The following is a 19,968-nucleotide window of genomic DNA, read 5'->3' as shown; positions in this document are numbered from 1 at the left end:
TTTTCAGGGTCTGGTGCCACACCATCCGCACTGACCACATGCCCAAGATACTGAACCTTCGGCTTCAGCAAATGGCATTTTGAAGGCTTTAGTTTCATACCAAACTTTGACAATGCTTCAAACACCTCGGCCAGGTGCTCCAGATGTTTCTCATACGTCTTGGAATACACGATGACGTCATCAAGATATATCAGTACAGTCTCGAAGTTTCGGTGCCCCAGGCAACACTCCATTAGCCTTTGGAATGTGCCGGGTGCATTGCAGAGTCCAAACGGCATGCTGTTGAACTCACACAGACCCATCGGCGTCGTGAATGCGGTCTTCTCTCGATCTTCTTCTGCCATGGAAACCTGCCAATACCCACTGGTAAGATCTAAGGTGGAAAAGAAATTAGCAGCTTTCAGTGCAGCAAATGATTCCTCAATGCGGGGCAACGGATAAGCATCCTTGTGTGTTATGCGGTTTATCTGCCTATAGTCAACGCACATCCTCATTGTGCCATCTTTCTTACCAGGACAAGTGGGGCTGACCAGGGGCTACAACTATCTCTAATAACCCCAGCTTCCTTCATTTCCCGTAACATATCTTTAGCACACTGATAGTGAGCTGGTGGGATAGGCCTGTATCTCTCTTTTATAGGTGGATGTTCTCCCGTGGGAATGCGATGGTGTACCCCTTTTATCCGCCCAAAGTCTAATGGATGCTTACTAAAGACCCGTTCATATTCCTTCACCACCCGATAAACTCCGTGCCTTTGGTAAGAAGGGGTGGAATCAGTGCCGACATGCAGCTTCTGACACCAGTCCTCCAGCTGTCCCTTGGAGCTGTTGTCCTCTGCCTGGTCGGATGGGGTCAAGGGTTCCACTGCCTGAATTGAGTTGTTGTTGACAGTGAACAACTTGGCAACAGTAGCATATCTGGGTAGCTTGACCTCTTCCTCTCCACAGTTTAAAACTCGTACAGGTACCCTCCCTTTGCGTACATCAACTATCCCCCTGGCTGTCAGGACTGTGGGCCTACTATCTGAGTACATGGGCTCTACCATTGCCTGGTAATCCCGCCCTCTGAGGCCTATAGCTGCCCAACACCAAATCATCACTTCACTTCTTGGGGGTAACACAATGGGGAATGGGTCGCTTACCCGTACACTGCCGATTTCTCCACCAGACAACTCTACCTGTTGTCTCTGCAGAAGGGCTTTGATTTCTTTCTGTAGGACCCTCTGCTGCCCGATGCTGGCAGTTTCTGCAACCTGCTGGAGCAAGAAAAGAACTTCTCCTAGACAATTTTCAACAACATTAGTACCTAATATCATTGTTGGATTTCTTTCATGACAATCAGTATCCACCACAATAAGTCCTTGGCCCTTTAGCTCCTCCCTCCCCACCTTTATCGTCACCTCCTTGTACCCTACTTGTGATACCGGCTGTCCATTAGCAGCATATATAGTAAGGTCTGGGTCTGGGCGAGTGAGCTCAGAATCGGCCCAAAATCTTTTGTAAAGGATTTGCGGGATCGTCGTCACCTGTGAGCCAGTGTCCAATAGAGCAAGTGTGGGAATGCCATCTAGCACGATAGATAGGAATGGTCGTCCTCCCACATTTCTATCGCGCCAGTTCGATGGGCCTGGTTGTTTTATTCCTGGTGGCTGGCCCGCTGCCCCAGGAGTCGCTGGTTTAAAGGACATGACCTGGCAAAGTGGCCCGCCTCGTTACAACGGCGGCAGATAGGTTGTCCTGATGAGTCGTAGCGGTCGTTGGGTCTTCCTCTGGGCGGTGGGTTCCTCCTTCCTCGCATCCATGGGATTTCCTCAGGGCTGTCAGCCAACTGGATCCTCTCCGACGACTGTGGTTTCTGCTGGAGTTGCATGGCCTTTAGGAGCATGGCCACATCTTTTGTCAGCTGCTGTACCTGGGAACGCAAGTCATCAGAGGCACCAGGTATTACAGTCTGTCCATTGATTTCTGCTGGAGTTAAGGAAAGGGACGCCACCTCTGAGGGAGAGGTGATGGCTTGCCGCGGTTGAAGTGTGGGGTCTGTAGTCACAGGGACTCGCAGTGCTCTAATGGCCCGGTTCTTCAGAGTTACAAAGTTTAGACTCGGATGCTCCATGACCCATAGGCGCAGCTGTGTTTGATGAATTGGTGAATGTAGCCCCTCAAGAAACTGTTCAATTAACATTTTATCTTCCTCTCTTGCACTTTCAGGGTCTACCTGCTTTACAGCCTGCAGCGCCTCCTGAAGGTTCAATGCCTAATCCCGTATGCTATCCTGCGGTCTTTGTTTGCAGTTGTAAAACCTCATTCTTAGGGGTGCTTCACACACAGCGAGCTCACTGCCGAGATCGCTGCTGAGTCACGCTTTTTGTGACGCAGCAGTGACCTCATTAGCGATCTCGCTGTGTGTGACACTGAGCAGCGATCTGGCCCCTGCTGCGAGATCGCTGCTCGTTACACACAGCCCTGGTTCGTTTTCTTCAAAGCCGCTCTCCTGCTGTGACACACAGATCGCTGTGTGTGACAGCAAGAGAGCGACAAATGAAGCGAGCAGGGAGCAGGAGCCGGCGTCTGACAGCTGAGGTAAGCTGTATCCAAGATAAACATCGGGTAACCAAGGTGGTTACCCGATATTTACCTTAGTTACCAGCCTCTGCAGCTCTCACGCTGCCTGTGCTGCCGGCTCCGGCTCTCTGCACATGTAGCTGCTGTACACATCGGGTTAATTAACCCGATGTGTACAGCAGCTAGGAGAGCAAGGAGCCAGCGCTAAGCAGTGTGCGCGGCTCCCTGCTCTCTGCACATGTAGCTGCATTACACATCGGGTTAATTAACCCGATGTGTACTGTAGCTAGGAGAGCAAGGAGCCAGCGCTCAGTGTGCGCGGCTCCCTGCTCCCTGCTCACACTGGTAACTAATGTAAACATCGGGTAACCATACCCGATGTTTACCTTAGTTACCAGTCTCCGCAGCTTCCAGACGGCGGCTCCGTGCAAGCGCAGCGTCGCTTGCACGTCGCTGCTGGCTGGGGGCTGTTCACTGGTCGCTGGTGAGATCTGCCTGTTTGACAGCTCACCAGCGACCATGTAGCGATGCAGCAGCGATCCTGACCAGGTCAGATCGCTGGTCGGATCGCTGCTGCATCGCTAAGTGTGAAGGTACCCTTAGCTCAGCTACAGTACAAGTTTCAAAAGCAGCTTTTAAATTAGCAAATATCTGGGTTATTGTCCTTTTATCTGTATTCAGCCAGGATTTAACCTCTCGCTCTGCTGCACCCGTCAGTTGCCCCAGCAAAACAGACACTTTTTGCTTGTCAGTCATAGAGTATATATCCAGGAAATTGCACATCTTTTCTCTAAATTCAGCTAGGGTATTGGGCTCCCCAGCATATTGCGGTAACCATTTCGCCCCTGGGACATACGGCAGAGCAAGCGGCATGATCGGGGCTACAGCTTCAGGTGCTGCAGCTGCTCCAGCGGCATCAGCATCGCCTTGCATCTCCATCCTCACTGTGGCGCAGTTAGTTTTTCAAATGCTCAAAATGGCGGCAAAGTTCAGTTATTATTAAACAGTTTTCAAGGCACACGTTACCAAGGGTTACTGGGCCTTGTCCAAATCCTCTTCGTGACGCCAAAAGCTGACCCGCCCCAGGGCCGTGGGGTACTCGGTTCCGGGTGTTGGTTAATGGGATTATTTCACGGGGGCCTGTGCCCGGTTCTGTGGCCCTGGTGGTCGTTGAAAGTCAATAAATAATAAAAAAAAAAAAATAAAAAAAATAATAAAGAAATAAATAAAGAAATAAAAGTATTTCGTGACGCCACCTACGGTTCCAGTATGGTTACTGGGGCTGCAGGTCAGACCTCTGGGGTGATGGTTAGGCAGCCAGTTGTTTACGCTTCCCGTAGGTGAAGCGGGGTCCCCAGGGCAGTTTTAGTAGTACACAGATATGGCGGTTTTTCTTCACAGCCTTTTCAACTGTCACTTTAGTGCAGCAGCCTATGGCTCCTCAGATGAAGAAATAAAGTGCGTCACACCAATTCATTAACTCTGACCAGATTTTACTTGCAGGTGTTAAAAGGGGGTTCAGTTTCTGATACAGTTTTTGGTGATCTCTGCACCAGGTTAGTTGTGTGGCCTCCCTGCTGCGCTATGTTTCTCCTTGGTACTAGGCTGCCTGTAGCTATACCTTGTCCCTCTCTCACTGTCTTCACCTGTATGGCAGGCGGCGGGAGCTTCTCTAAGGGGCACTGCTGTACTCACTGCGATCCCTAAGCTCTGTGTAGCGGCTTTGCCTTCAGGTGCTGCTGTGGCCAGGAGATCTGCAGTCTCCCTGGCCCCCGGTCTTTTTTGCTGGGCAGATTAGATCCCTCACAATCTCGGACGACGGTGTCCGATAATCAGCGCTGTTCCTTGGGGATGAACCGGTCAGGCTCCACCTCCCCGGTCACTCCTCTTTTGCCTCACTCTTGATCCCTCAGGCGGTCACACAGTTACTTGTGCGGGCTAAGCACTGCCCTCTCCATTTTGATGTCTCCCCTCACTCTCTGCTTGCACAGTCTCCTTTTCTCCAACTGTCAACTGTCTCTCAGACTCCGCCTCCAAACCTGGCTTTAAAGGGGACCTCACCTGAACTCGACTTGTAGAGCTCCCCCTCCAGGCTTGGAGTGGAAATGTTGTATGTGGGATTACCTGATGTGGAGATCCTTCCCTGCCCAGGTACAGGTATATTTGTGGCAACTGAACCCTGGGGTGCCACACTCACACCATAACAACAGCTAGATCAGATTTTTTTTAACTATTTAAATTCTGCTGTCAATTACTGACAGCAGCATTTAAATAGTCCAACTGCTTAGGTGTGTGCACTGGCTCTGCTTGAATACCAGTGATGCAATGATGGTAGTCGACTGTTTTTTATGGCAGCTAGAGGTTTGCTGAAAATCTCATCGGCTTGCATCTCAGTCTTGGGTTGGACTTCACAAGAGTATTTTTTGGTCTATATACTGAAATACACTTGTATTGCAATATATAGTGTTAGACAAGTCTTCTGAGAAAATTAAAATACAACAAATTAAGGAATAAAAAGAAAAAAAAAATCTATCTACAGTACAGACCAAAATTTGGACACACCTTCTCATTCAAAGAGTTTTCTTTATTTTCATGACTCTGAAAACTGTAGATTCACATTGAAGGAATCAAAACTATGAATTAACATATTTGGAATGAAATACTTAACAAAAAAGTGTGAAACAACTGAAAATATTTCTTATATTCTAGGTTCTTCAAAGTAGCCACCTTTTGCTTTGATTACTGCTTTGCACACTCTTGGCATTCTCTTGATGAGCTTCAAGAGGTAGTCACCGGAAATGGTTTTCACTTCACAGGTGTGCCCTGTCAAGTTTAATAAGTGGGATTTCTTGCCTTATAAATGGGGTTAGGACCATCAGTTGTGTTGTGCAGAAGTTTGGTGCATACACAGCTGATCATCCTACTGAATAGACTGTTAGAATTTGTATTATGGCAAAAAAAAAACAGCTAAGTAAAGAAAAATGAGTGGCCATCATTACTTTAAGAAATTAAGGTCAGTCAGTCAGAAAAATTGGGAAAACTTTGAAAGTATCCCCAAGTGCAGTGGCAAAAACCATCAAACGCTACAAGAAACTGGCTCACATGAGAACAGCCCCAGGAAAGGAAGACCAAGAGTCACCTCTGCTGCCGAGGATAAGTTTATCCAAGTCACCAGCCTCAGAAATCGCAGGTTAACAGCAGCTCAAATTAGAGACCAGGTCAATGCCACACAGAGTTCTAGCAGCAGACACATCTCTAGAACAACTACTTTGTGCAGCAGGTCTTCATGGTAAAATAGCTGCTAGGAAACCACTGCTAAGGACAGGCAGCAAGCAGAAGAGACTTGTTTGGGCTAAAGAACACAAGGAATGGACATTAGACCAGTGGAAATCTGTGCTTTGATCTGATGAGTCCAAATTTGAGATCTTTGGATCCAACCACAGTGTCTTTGTGCGACGCAGAAAAGGTGAACGGATGGACTCTACATGCCTGGTTCCCACCATGAAGCATGGAGGAGGAGGTGTGATGGTGTGGGGGTGTTTTGCTGGTGACACTGTTGGGGATTTATTGAAAATTAAAGGCATACTGAACCAGCATGGCTACCACAGCATCTTGCAGTGGCATGCTATTCCATCCGGTTTGCATTTAGTTGGACCATCATTTATTTTTCAACAGGACAATGACCCCAAACACACCTCCAGGCTGTGTAAGGGCTATTTGACTAAGAAGGAGAGTGATGGGGTGCTACGCTAGATGACCTGGCCTCCACAGTCACCAGACCTGAACCCAATCGAGATGGTTTGGGGTGAGCTGGAGTGAAGGCAAAAAGGCCAACAAGTGCTAAGCATCTCTGGGAACTCCTTCAAGACTATTGGAAGACCATTTCCAGTGACTACCTCTTGAAGCTCATAAAGAGAATGCCAAGAGTGTGCAAAGAAGTAATCAAAGCAAAAGGTGGCTACTTTGAAGAACATAGAATATAAGACATATTTTCAGTTGTTTCACACTTTTGTTAAGTATTTCATTCCACGTATGTTAATTAATAGTTTGATGCCATCAATGTGAATCTACACTTTTCAGAGTCATGAAAATAAAGAAAACTCTTTGAATGAGAAGGTGTGTCCAAACTTTTGGTCTCTACTGTATCTATCTAATTAAACACCAGAATTGCAGTATTTATTGTTCACTCCTCCTCCCTAAAAAGCTGCAATAAAAAGAAATCTAAATGTCATATCTACATAATAGAGGTATCAATGAAAAGTTCAGCTTGCCCCCAAAAAATTCTCACACAGGAAAAATCAAAATAGTTATGGGTCCTAGAAAATGACAACACAAATCAAATATTTTGTTTACAAAAATTCTGATTATTTTTTCAGTGAAACAAATGATACGTATGTGGAGAATTATGCTGCAAGGTCACTATTACCACATACACACACACACACACACACACACACACATACACACACCATGAAACAAGCACCCATAAGGTATGTGCACGTCATGTTATTTATTTCTTTTCCCTGTTTCAAGTAGAATTCAGCTTCACTTGAATTTATTGTCTCAACACTAGCCACCACAATAAAATATTGAGAAGTGTAAATATCACATTGTTCCTCTATTTATACCAGTTCCATCTCCCCAAAATATATTGTACAAAAGAAATTGAGAAAATTAAAAAGCTGAATGCAAAGCTGCCATGTTTGTGTACTTACTTTTTTCAAGTCGATATTATCTTATACAATGATAGTAGTGATAGTAAGATGCCCCAATAATTCTATATAAATTACAAAACGTCTAAATACAATACCATGAAAATGTCTTCCATGTACAGTGCTGGTTCATGCCCATCAATTACAGTGCAATCGCTCAATAACTGCACAAATTCCCAGATTGGGCGCCACTGTGGGAAATTGATACTGAGCTTCACTTTTAAGGTGGCCACATGTTGCCAGCTGAACTGTCATTTGGCTAATAGCTATATTTGCCAACCACAGGAATGGTTAGCTCAGATTAATGTTCCTGTGTTCTATGAGAGCCAGAGTCAGAATAATCTGGAAAACAGTATATCTTCCAGTCACAAAAAAAAGATGCAATTGAATTCCATGCACTGGAATCCAAAGGTATAGTCATGGGGATCTCATATACATTAGATAATCATATGATCCCACCGCAAAAGGTGGATTTGACCACTTTTATCCAATATATATGGAGGCTTCTACATTGCATGAATAATTATTGCAATAATTTAGTTTAATTATTATTTAAATAAGCATAGATCACGGTATTTTCAATTTAATACACTTGCCCTATAGACATGTCAGAATAATGGTAACTGACAAAAATTGAAGACATGGACTACAGGAAGGTCTATTGTCTATTACATATTTCAATCCAACAGTGATAACTGATTAAGATCACAGTGGGTGAGGATATTACACAGTTTTACAAACTATAAAAACCCCCAAAACCAAAACATTGTAGAGGAATAGAATTTCTCACCTGTAACAAGGGTTTCCTCATATTAATTTGGTCAACATAAAGAAAGGCGCTTTCCTCTGATGAGTGATATGGAGTAGGAAATGAGTAATCAGCACATTTCGCCCATCGATGGTGCTGGTGTGGTTGGAGGTGACTGCAGTGACAACTGGGATGGGCTGCAAGTATGTTTCTTTTAAGCAATGCAGGACAAAAGTAATTGCAGCAAAATATACATGTCCTTAATGCATATGACAATGAGGGTAGATAGTTAGTAGTTTGTTCTTCTTCATTGCAGCACATTGTAGGATCTATTGCATGATTCCAACAAAGATCACAATGAGGTAATTTACTGTCTTGTTGTCTAAGCGAGGTAGTACAATGTGTATAGTCTACAGAATTACTTCTTACATCTGGAACCATGGAGTAAGAAACATGATTATCAGGTATGCTTGGATAAAAATTTGCTTTATCGTCCACGTTTGGTTTATTATTAACAATGAATGTTGGTTCTTTGCATACATCTTCAAAAAACTTCTTTCGATCTGAAAATGACATTAGAATATTTTCATCACACACTTTGGTTGTGGGACGGAGTTCTTGGCTAACTTCCCTCTCAGTAAAAAAAATATTCCTAAGGTTGTGATCAGGAGAACACGAGCATTTGGCACCATTCTTTGGATTACACGAAGAAAAATGTTTTGTTGCTGAAAATTGCTGTAGAGAACTTGGTTGGGCAGCAGCAGACAAATCATTGGCGTTTCTTGTTTCATAATTATTTTTTTCTTGCCCTAAATTTACTTGGTAGCTTATTTTCCTTCCTGTAATAGGTTGCTCACTGGTAAATTGTATCAGATCCCTCTCCATATCGGAATCCATAGAATGATTATTCATATAGCAGGTGTCCTCATGTGTATGTTTATCAAGAGTTTCAGTTTGAAGTTGATTATCACTGGAGTTGTTTAAACGATCAGTACCACATATGTTAGCAGATTGCTTTCGCTCAACTGTTATTTTTTGGCTGTAAATGCTAACCTCCTCTTCAATTTTACACATATCTGGTTTAGGTGGCATGTACATAGCATGCTGAAAATCTGTTGTGGTGTTAGAACATATTTGGTCATTGTTCTTTGGATGGTAAACTTGATTTGTTTTTTGGAAGACAGATTTTTGGTAATACTTATCTGAGGATTTAGACTTCCAGCATTCGTTGTTTTTAGCGGTCATTAAAAATCCTTCATCTTCAGTAACAGCTTCACATGTTGATAGTATGTTTTCTTTAATAGTAGGTTTGTGAGTTTCAATATTGTTATCACTCAATTCACCTTCCATTTTCTCCTGAGCTAAAAAATCTTTGGAGCTTATGCATTTTTCAGCATTGGCTCTTTTGTTTTCTAAAAAAAGTGCTTTGCTTTTAGGTGGTGGCAGTGGAGGAATTATCTCAGGGGGACTTACAAATGCTTCGCTTTTATCCTCAACAAATTCGTCACAAGATAGCAGTACTTTACAGTCTTTAGTTTTCTGCAGCTGAGCTTTTCGTCTTTGTATCTCATTTCTTAAGTTTGTAGCAAAACGGTCACTTTTTCTTCGCATTTGTGTTGAACGATGACGAGATGAACCAGGTTTTTTAATTAGACCCAAGGTTTCTTCCTCCTCAGCTGCATCCTGTGTTAATGTATTAGTAATGCAGGTTGATGTCAGCCTATCCACAGAATTATTTGACTGTGAACTTGGTGGATCATTTGGCATTGTAATTGATTTATCTAAGGAGGAACAAACATATGCATCACCAATGTCTGAGGGTTGCTCTGTACTTGGATGCTTTGATATTTCAAAATTTTTAACATTGCATTTGTATCTTTTTTCAATGTTTTCTTTGGACTTTTCTATAGGAAAGTGGTAGTCTTCAGGGGATATTGATTCCATATCTTTTCTAAAACTGACTTGCTCAATGGACATATCTGTTTGATTACATTGGTGGTTTAAAGCCTTCCTGTGTTCACAATATGAATTTTTAACTACTTTGTGATCTTGAACCTTCTCAAAATTACTGCAGTTAATTACTTTCATTTCTCTATCATCTTTGGACAACTTTATTTTTGATTCAGTGCACTGGTTAGATTTCTTCATATCATCCATTGCATTTGTGTTAAATTGTTGGACCTTGTCAGTCTGTGAGCTTAACATATAATAGTGGTCAGATGACAAATTCTCGAAAAGATGTCCTGTACGTGGCGCATTTGTGCACTGACACATAGCATTTTCAGAGCTGTTAAAATGAGAAGGCTGTGATGACCACATTCCAGACATATGAAATAAGTAACAAGGACATGATGTTCTTTTATCACTATTACAAAATTCAGTTTTGTTTTCTCTTAAGCTATCTCTGCGTATTGGTGGTTGGAGTGGTGATTGCCTAGAAGAGTTCACTTGAGAGTCTACAGCACCTTGTCCTGTTTGGAGATACTGATCTTCTTCTCGTTTATTTGAGCCAAGAAAGCAATTGATAGGAGATGATGACTCATCTATTCTTGATGATGTAGAATCAGAGATTTTAGAACTTGTAGAGAAGGAACTGTATGCAGAATCTCTTTTATTGTGATAAATGCCAGTGTCAAGTGGTGAAATTGTTCCGTCAAAGAAATTGTGTTCAGGCTGATCAAGACTTTCCATGCTACCTATTCAACTACTTTTGTCTGTGCTGCAGTGTCTTGAGAGGACATTCCACTGTAGAGGTTGTTCACTGTAACAAAAATCAACAGTGCTGGATGTTTACTCTTCATTAATTATGTATGATAATCATGAAGTATCTAAAGCTGGTGTCACACATAACGACGACGACAACGACGTCGCTGCTACGTCACCATTTTCTGTGACGTTGCAGCGACGTCCCGTCGCTGTCGCTGTGTGTGACATCCAGCAACGACCTGGCCCCTGCTGTGAGGTCGCCGGTCGTTGCTGAATGTCCAGCTTCATTTTTTGGTCGTCACTCTCCCGCTGTGACACACACATCGCTGTGTGTGACAGCGAGAGAGCGACGAAATGAAGCGATCAGGAGCCGGCACTGGCAGCTGCGGTAAGCTGTAACCAGCGTAAACATCGGGTAACCAAGGGAAGACCTTTCCCTGGTTACCCGATGTTTACGCTGGTTACCAGCCTCCGCTCTTGCTGCCAGCGCCGGCTCCTGCACTGTGACATGTGGCTGCAGTATGCATCGGGTAATTAACCCGATGTATACTGTAGCAAGGAGAGCAAGGAGCCAGCGCTAAGCAGTGCGCGCGGCTCCCTGCTCTCTGCACTGTGACATGTAGCTGCAGCACACATCGGGTTAATTAACCCGATGTGTGCTGCAGGAGAGCAAGGAGCCAGCGCTAAGCGCGGCTCCCTGCTCTCTGAACTGTGACATGTAGCTGCAGCACACATCGGGTTAATTAACCCGATGTGTGCTGCAGGAGAGAAAGGAGCCAGCGCTAAGCGCGGCTCCCTGCTCTCTGAACATGTAGCACAGCGACCTTATGATCGCTGCTTCTGCTGTGTTTGACAGCTAAGCAGCGATCATAACAGCGACTTACAAGGTCGCTGTTACGTCACCGAAAATGGTGACGTAACAGCGACGTCGTTGTCGCTGTCGTTTAGTGTGAACCCAGCTTTAGGTTACTTTGATGCACATGAACTCACCTAATTTCATTGCCAGAGTGGCAAGACATATTAAACGCATCTGATGGATACTGCATGCTCGCAACATCAGGGTAGACTTCGGACAGCTTGGCAAGATGCCATGAATGGGGCCTGACAACTAAAATACTCCTAAAGAAAACAAACAATGATTGAAGAAGTTACTATACAATCTTTTATAGTACAAATACAAATTGCACAAAACCATGAAAAGGAAAACAAATTACAGAATGTTACATTATACAGTTTTCTGATCTAGCAACTTCATTAAATATTTGTAATCTGTCTCTGTTAGCAAGCATGAATTGAAGAGTTATATGGGACTTTTTTCTTTCTTCTGGTCCCAGACCTCTCTTGGCAGCCATTCTCACACTTTCTGTGATGTCCCACTGACTGGGCATTTCCTTCTCTTATGTTCTGCTCTGTTGATGAGGTGCCACAATCAAATTGATTGACAGTGGTTCAATGATGGCTTACTCAGCACAAGTGCCCTGAGGAAAAGGCCGGACTTAGGCCCGCGGACTAGAAGAGAGGCCGACATGACAGGGTTGGAAATGAAAGGGTTAAACGATACAGGGCTTGGGTTTTTGTTCTAAGTATAGGTGTATTTTCAAATAATGCAGGATTTAGGGGATTTGCTAGGGCAAGGGAAGGAGGGGATTAAATCAAAGATGGAGATCCTAAAGAGGTGATGCAGGGTATTAGGGGTATAAATAGGGTAAGATATTAGTGTAGGGCAGCCATTTTAGGCTGCCTACAATAGAACTTGCCACTTTACAAAACAAAAAAAAAACAAAAACAAAAATTGGCTATTTACCTGCCTGACATGGCATCCGTAGGAGAGCTGCTGAATCCCATGGCGGAGACTGGCTGCACAATTCTGTGCAGTCCGTGCTGCGGGGGTCAGATGATTGTCCCTCTCACCCATCCCCATGCGGCCGCGGAGGACAAGGCCTCCGGCGTGCCTCAGCCCTGATGTTACCCCCAAAGTCCGGTGCTGCATTAGTAACCCCTCACAGGACCCTCCAACCCAGGGCATGAGGAGGACCGCTGCCGCTCGCTGCCCTCGGGCCGGGAGGAATCCTTCTACGTGGCAACAGGAGGAGGTGTTGGCCTCTGCAAGAGACCACATGGCTGGATCCGGACCTGTCACTGCGCTCCTCGGAGACCGGCGATGCAATTGGATGCTGCGGAGGGTCGACCTTTGGATCGGGGGTCATGGTCTTTGACCCCTCTGCAAGAAGACCCGGGCGGACATCAGCTCCTGCTGCCCAGCCATCCCCTATGTAGACGAGCATGCTGCCGGTCAGGGAAGGCTCTGTACTCAGGTTCCACCTAGTGGCTATGGAGGAATCTGCCAGCCGACTGCAAGTAACCCCAGCAGGACACCAACTCCCAGCAGGACAACAACCATCACCAGGAGACCAGGCCAGGACGTCTGCTCCGGAGCAACAGGGATCAGGATCTGCTGCTGATGGGAACAGAGCACCCAGGCAGCTTGGTGAGTTTAACCTTTTTTATAACTGCAGATCTTTGCTACCTATCCAGGATCCTAGGGGGTTAGGGGGTTTTCCTGGGGGGATCAGCGTCGGCGGAGGCATTAGGGATTTAGTGACCACAGTGAGAGATTTAGCTGAATTGTTTAGCTGAATTGTTTGGGATAGGAAATGCATAGAGGGGGCCGTCAGTAGTTGATGCGTGGATCGGGGGTGCAGGGCTCTGCATCGAGGTTACGCCGCGATGTGTGACTAGTCAGAAGGTTGCGGAGAGTGGTGGGTCACTAGAGGGGGAGTCATTAGGTCCTCAGTGCCAGCTCAAGGTTTCTTGGCGACAGCTCAGGGCGACAGATCCTCTGTGACAGTTCAGGGTGACGGATTTTCAGCTATGGCTCAGAGCGACAGATTCTCGGCAGTTCAGAGTGACAGATTCTCAGCTACAGCTCAGGGTGGCAGATCCTCGACCGTAGCTCAGGGTGACGGCTTATAGAAAGATAAGGAAGATGACGCAATAAGACTTGATGATGCAGCAAATAGGGAAGTATATGTGTGCTTTGAGGGACCTCTAGGTGCTCATTTAAAGCAGGAAGTTAGAGAAAAGATCTGGAAAGGGGAATACGTAGATATATTTTCTCTGTTGCCGTTGGAGTGATTCAATCTGGACAGATTTAAGAGATGACGCAAAAAATTAAGATGAGGATAAAAAGAGTAGAGATGAGCCACCCCCCTAGAGTTCGAGTTCGGTTTGGTTCGTCGAACGGAGGTCTTGCTCGAGTTCGGTTCGGCGAACCACTCGAACCCCATTGAAAACAATGGCAGGCAAACACAAACACATACAAACACATAGAAAACACCTTCTAAGGTGCCCACAAGGTGACAAACAACTCACAAGATACCACAAACACATGAAAAAGTGACAAGGACATATACTCATGCGAAAACAAAAGAGCTGGATGAGTAAAAAGAGGAGGGGACACAGATATAGGCATGTCATGCCCTTCTAAAATCATGTAAAACACAGCAAGGGGACTCCAAGCAGAGTCTCCCTTTTTGCCAAAAATTGGGCCACACACACACACCACTTCAGTGGCATCACTTGTGCCCCAGTTGCAAACTTGACATGTTGATTTGCATCAAGCCCATTCAAAAATATGCCATCCTTAACTGTCCCCAGGATGACCCCGGGGTAGCAAAGTCCTTGCTGATCCATGACTTGTTCATCTTGGATCATTTTTAAAAACACAGCAAGAGGACTCCAAGCAGAGTCTCCCTTTTTTCCAAAAATTGGGCCACACACACCACTTCAGTGGCATCACTTGTGCCCCAGTTGCAAACTTGACATGTTGATTTGCATCAAGCCCATTCAAAAATACGCCAGCCTTAACTGTCCCCAGGATGACACTGGGGTAGCAAAGTCCTTGCTGAACCATGACGTGCTCATCTTGGATCATTTGTAAAAACACAGCAAGGGGACTCCAAGCAGAGTCTCCCTTTTTTCCAAAAATTGGGCCACACACACCACTTTAGTGGCATCACTTGGGCCCAGTTGCAAACTTGACATGTTGATTTGCATCAAGCACATTCAAAAATACGCCAGCCTTTACTCTATCCAGGATGACACCGGGGTAGCAAAGTCCTTGCTGATCCATGACTTGTTCATCTTGATGAACGTTATTCTGTCCACATTGTCACTGGACAGACGCGTGCGCTTATCTGTCAGCACACACCCAGCAGCACTAAAGACACGTTCAGAGACAACACTGTCTGTGGGACACAAGATCTCCAAGGTGTAAGTGGCAAGCTCAGGCCATTTTTCAAGATTGGAAGCCCGAAATGAGCAAGGCTCAAGTTGCACAGTCATAGCATCGATGTTCATTTGGAGATACTCCTGTATCATCCTCTCCAGCCGTTGACTATGTGTCAGACTTCTTGTCTCTTGTGGCCTTGCAAAGGATGTTCTAAAAAAAATTCTGAAACGATTCCATAAAATTGCTGTTACCACAGGATACGGTGTTGCTGGTACGGTTTGACTGATGATGACTCCACAGTCCCATGCTTGGCAAGTTACAACTGGGAGATTCACTCTGTGCACCACTGGTTTGGTGGAAAAGCCAAACTAAAATTGCATAACAGCTTCTGCTGATACTCCTGCATACGTGCGTTCCTTTCTATGGCTGGAATTATTTCACCAAATTTGGACTTGTACCAGGGATCTAAGAGTGTGGCAACCCAGTAGTCATCATTACTTCTAATTCGGACAATCCGAGGGTCATGTTGTAGGTAGTGCAGCAAGAAGGCGTTCATCTGTCTTGCACATCCATGCGGACCAAGTCATTGTTGTGTTTGTGGCGGCGAGGTGATAACCGTGCTTCCTTCCTCTGACATCTCCCCCCAACCTCGAACAACCAATATTTGACCAAGGTCTCCCTCATCTGCTGAGTCTTCCATGCCCATCGCCAGTTCGTCCTCCATTTCTTCCTGGGCTCCTGCACCTTCCGCAACAGTTTGGCTGCTACCATGCGCCCTTGTTAATCCCTCTCCCCCACCGTCCCATGCCTGCCGCCTTGGTGATGCTGAACGTCTGGACATTGTAGATCTTGGTATCCCTTCCACATATGAATCCCCCTGTACTTCCTCCCCTTCCTCTTGTCCCACCCCCTGACTCAGAATAGTGTTTATAGTGTACTCTAGCATGTAAATGACTGGAATTGTCATGCTGATAATGGCATTGTCAGCTCTAAACATATTCGTCGCCATGTCGAAACCATGCAGAAGGGTGCATAAGTCCTTGATCTGAGACCACTCTAACAGCGTGATCTGCCCCACATCTGCATCTCGTTGGCCCAGGCTATACGTCATAACATATTGCACCAGGGCTCGGCGGTGCTGCCACAGTCGCTGCAACATGTTAAGAGTCGAACTCCAGCATGTTGCCACATCGCATTTCAGGCGATGAACCGGCACGCCGAAAGACTTCTGGAGCGATGTAAGTCGGTCAGCTGCACCGGTTGAATGGCGGAAGTGAGCAGAGAGTGACCGTGCCCTGTGCAGAAGCCCATCTAGGCCGGGATAGTGGGTTAAAAATTGCTTTACAACAAGGTTCAACACGTGAGCCATACAAGGCACGTGTGTCACCTTGCCCCGGCGAAGGGCCGCACCCAGGTTTGAAGCATTGTCGCACACGGCCTTCCCTGGCTGCAGGTTGAGTGGAGACAACCGTTTACTAAACACGCTCTCCAGAGCTGACCACAACTCCTCAGCTGTGTGACTCTTATTTCCCAGGCATTTCAACGTAAAAACCGCCTCATGCCATTGAGCTCTGCTGCCAGCATAGTAAGGAGGTGTGCGGGATTCCTTGTGCACAGTTACAATGCGGGTGGCCTGACCAGACAGGCTTTGGGCGGAGGTTGAGGACCCAGATGAGGTTTAGAAGGCAGAAGCAGTAGAGGAACTTCGACATACAGAGGATTGACGCACAACTCCTTGGGACGGCAAGACTTGTACAGCAGACTTTTCTCCATCTCTCACCATAGTTACTCAGTGCCCAGTCAGCGACATGTAACACCCCTGTCCATGCTTACTCGTCCAAGTATCGGTGGTGAAATGCACTCTGTCACACACAGAGTTTCTCAAGGAAGCGGTGATGTTGTGTGCGACATGCTGGTGTAGCGCAGGCACACCTTTCTTGAAGTAGTGGCGACTGGGCATCTGGTAATAAGGAACAGTGACGGACATCAGGTCTCAAAAATCCTGTGTGTCCACCAGGCGGAAAGGCAGCATTTCTGTAGCCAACATCTTGCAGATGGTGAAAGTCAACCTCTGAGCTTTGTCATGGCTAGGAGGAAATGGTCTTTTAATTGTCCACATCTGAGGGACCGAGATCTGGCTGCTGTGTGGAGACGGCGTTGAGTATGGTGTCCCTGGAAAACTGCTGGTCTGTGAGGAAAGTGCAGGCGGAGACATGATGTTGCCTTCATCCAAAGTTGGTGCTCTCGATGTCTGAGAGAGCTCTACACCAGCACCCGTTTCCCCTTCCAAAACAACTGACGACGTGCCAATCAAACTGTTTGTTGCGATTAAACAGGTGGAAGGTCTGCGTCAAAAAACATGTGTGACAGCTGTCCCCACAGTCATAGAGGATGAAGAGCGCACCGATGCACTTAAAGGGGCAGACGGTGGTTGGCCCGCTCCGCTAGGCCGCATTGTAGCACAGTGAGCTTCCCACTGGGACTTATGCTTGTTATTCATGTGACGGTTCATGGACAAAGTAGTCAAACTACTGAGTTCTTGGCCTCTACTTACAGATTGGCGACAAATCTTACAGATCACATGAGTTGGGTGATCCTTTGTGATGTCAAAACAGGACCAGGCTAGGCAACTATTAGAGCCCATGCGACCTGGAGAGCCACCCCGACTTGTGCTCAGAGGCAGAGTTGTGGCTGAGGATGCAGTTGTTGACGTGCTTCCAATACTCCATCTTTGTCCAGGAAGGTGCAAGCTAACCTCGTCGTCAGTCGCATCCTCCTCCACTGCCTCTGCTGACCTCCTCGATTGCCTGACTGTGGGTTGACAGTAAGTGGGATCTACAACCTCATCATCAACCTGTGTGTTTGCACTCCCCTCGCCCTCAGTCCTAACCTCTTCCTGCCCTGACTGAATAGTTAAGTTGTCATTTCAATCAGGTATCTGAGTCTCATCGTCATCAGTATGTTCCTCATTGTCTACACCAAGAGGTGTTACAGTTTGGGAATAAGGGTCTACATTATGCTCAGAAACTTGGTCATCAGGGCCTGAATCTGACTCACAAAGATTCTGGGCATCACTGCAGATCATTTCCTGTTCTGTACTCACTGTAGCTTGGGAGCAGACCTCTGATTCCCAGGCTATAGTGTGACTGAACAGCTCTGCAGACTCACCCATCTCTGCTACAACATACTCTGCAGGGCGGGTGGAGACTTGAGAGCTGGTAGAAAGCAAGTGTGATTGGGGTGACAACTCAGAGGACTGTTGTTTTTTGGATGTTGAAGTTGAGGTGGAGGAGAAGCCACTTGTTGGAGCACTTGAGATCCATTCAAGCATGTTCTTTTTTTGTGCATCATCTGCCTTTGTTAGAGTTGTTCGGTTCCGTAAAAAAGGGAGGACATCAGATTGTTCACGGAAAGTAGTAGACATCTTACTTTTGCTGGCAGATTGCCTTTTTTCAGCAGATGTTACTGTAGCTTTACCACGTACCCCACGGACACAACCGTTTTTCCCTTTCCAACACGCCTGTTCCCCTTTCCACCAGCACCTGTCCTTTTGCCACTCATTTTGTTTGTGACCAGATTGGACATTTAATGTCGTAGCAAAAATGGAGAGGTGGTGTACAATGCAGAGGTGGTCTAGCTTTATTGACAGCTGAAGAACCAACACTGACTATCTCTGACAATTAAACTATGGCCCTAAAACTGGCAGTACTTTTGGCAATTAAAATTGCGTAGCACAAATGGACAGGTGCTGTACAATGCAGAGGTGATATAGCTAAATTGTCATCAGAAGAACCCTAACGTAGTATCCCAGACAATGAAAGTATGCCCCTAAAAATGGCAGCACTTTTGGCAATTAAAATTGCGTAGCAAAATGGACAGGTGCTGTACAATGCAGAGTTGGTATAGCTAAATTGTCAGCAGAGGAACCCTAACATAGTATCCCAGACAATGAAAGTATGCCACTAAAAATGGCAGCACTTTTGGCAATAAAAAAATTGCGAAGAACAAATGGACAGGTGCTGTACAATGCAGAGGTGGTATAGCTAAATTGTCAGCAGAAGAACCCTAACGTAGTATCCCAGACAATGAAAGTATGCTACTAAAAATGGCAGCACCTTTGGCAATTAAAAGTGCGTAGCAAAAATGGGCAGGTGTGTAGAAGGCACAGGTGCTGTAGCTAGCTGGACAGCAAAGGAACACTAACTTAGTATCCCAGACAATTTTAGTATGCCACTAAAAGTGTCAGCACTGTTTGCAATTAAAATTGCGTAGCAAAAATGGGCAGGTCAGTAGATTGCACATGTTCTGTAGCTAGCTGGTCAGCAAAGGAAGCCTCACTTTCTATCCCTGCCAATGAAACAATGCACCAAGGAATTGCCTGAGCTTATGTAGCCAGACGCTGTGGGGGGTGGCTCATCTCTAGATATAAACCCCTGCACAGCATTGGCACAGACCTGTCTAGCAACAATGGCTATGAACGGCTGTAATGCAACCCTGAAAAGGGCTGAAATTACAAGTAATCCCTAATCCCTAAAGCGCTGTGTAGATTGCACTGTATGTCTATAGCGCACACAGCAGCAGCGGGAGCGGTGAGTGTCACCCACCCACAGCATATTAGAGGTGGGGAGACAAAGGCGCAATAGGGTCTTACCCGGTATAACAGGGGTAATAAGAAGAAAATAGGTACACTCACCTGATGGGTTTGTGCCAGCCACAACTCCTTAAAGCGCATGTGAGTGTCCGCGTGGTTCAAGCAGCGGCCCCGTGAATACATGGTAAAAAATATATACAAAAGGAAAAACGGGTATATGCCGCGCTTAACCCCTTCACGACCGCGGGCAGTAAAATTACGTCCTATTTTAACGTGACTTAACGACCAGGGACGTAATTTTACTGCCTAAACTTCATTTGATTGCCGTGGCCATAGCAACGGCTTTCAAATGATGTCCCCTGCTGTTTCTTACAGCAGAGGACCTTTGCTTGACCCCAGGGGGGGCGGCATCGCCACCC

General features: G+C 45.9%; 1 protein-coding gene across 1 annotated transcript in view; it reads right to left on the bottom strand.

Moving 5' to 3' along the window:
- LOC142251327 (protein Shroom4-like) overlaps window positions 1-19,968 on the bottom strand; it is a 1,515,126-nt gene that overhangs the window by 1,026,254 nt on the left and 468,904 nt on the right. The window contains exons 2-3 of the mRNA XM_075324019.1: window positions 11,718-11,846; window positions 8,064-10,782 (exon numbers count right to left, since the gene is read on the bottom strand). Of these exons, the coding sequence (XP_075180134.1) occupies window positions 8,064-10,712 (2,649 nt within the window). The 5' untranslated portion in view covers window positions 10,713-10,782; window positions 11,718-11,846. The remainder of the gene's footprint in view (window positions 1-8,063; window positions 10,783-11,717; window positions 11,847-19,968) is intronic.

This window comes from Anomaloglossus baeobatrachus, chromosome 9, assembly GCF_048569485.1.
Source record: "Anomaloglossus baeobatrachus isolate aAnoBae1 chromosome 9, aAnoBae1.hap1, whole genome shotgun sequence".
Lineage (NCBI taxonomy): Eukaryota > Metazoa > Chordata > Amphibia > Anura > Aromobatidae > Anomaloglossus > Anomaloglossus baeobatrachus.
Note: the sequence above shows the minus strand (reverse complement) of the source record. Positions and strands in the feature narration are given on the sequence as shown.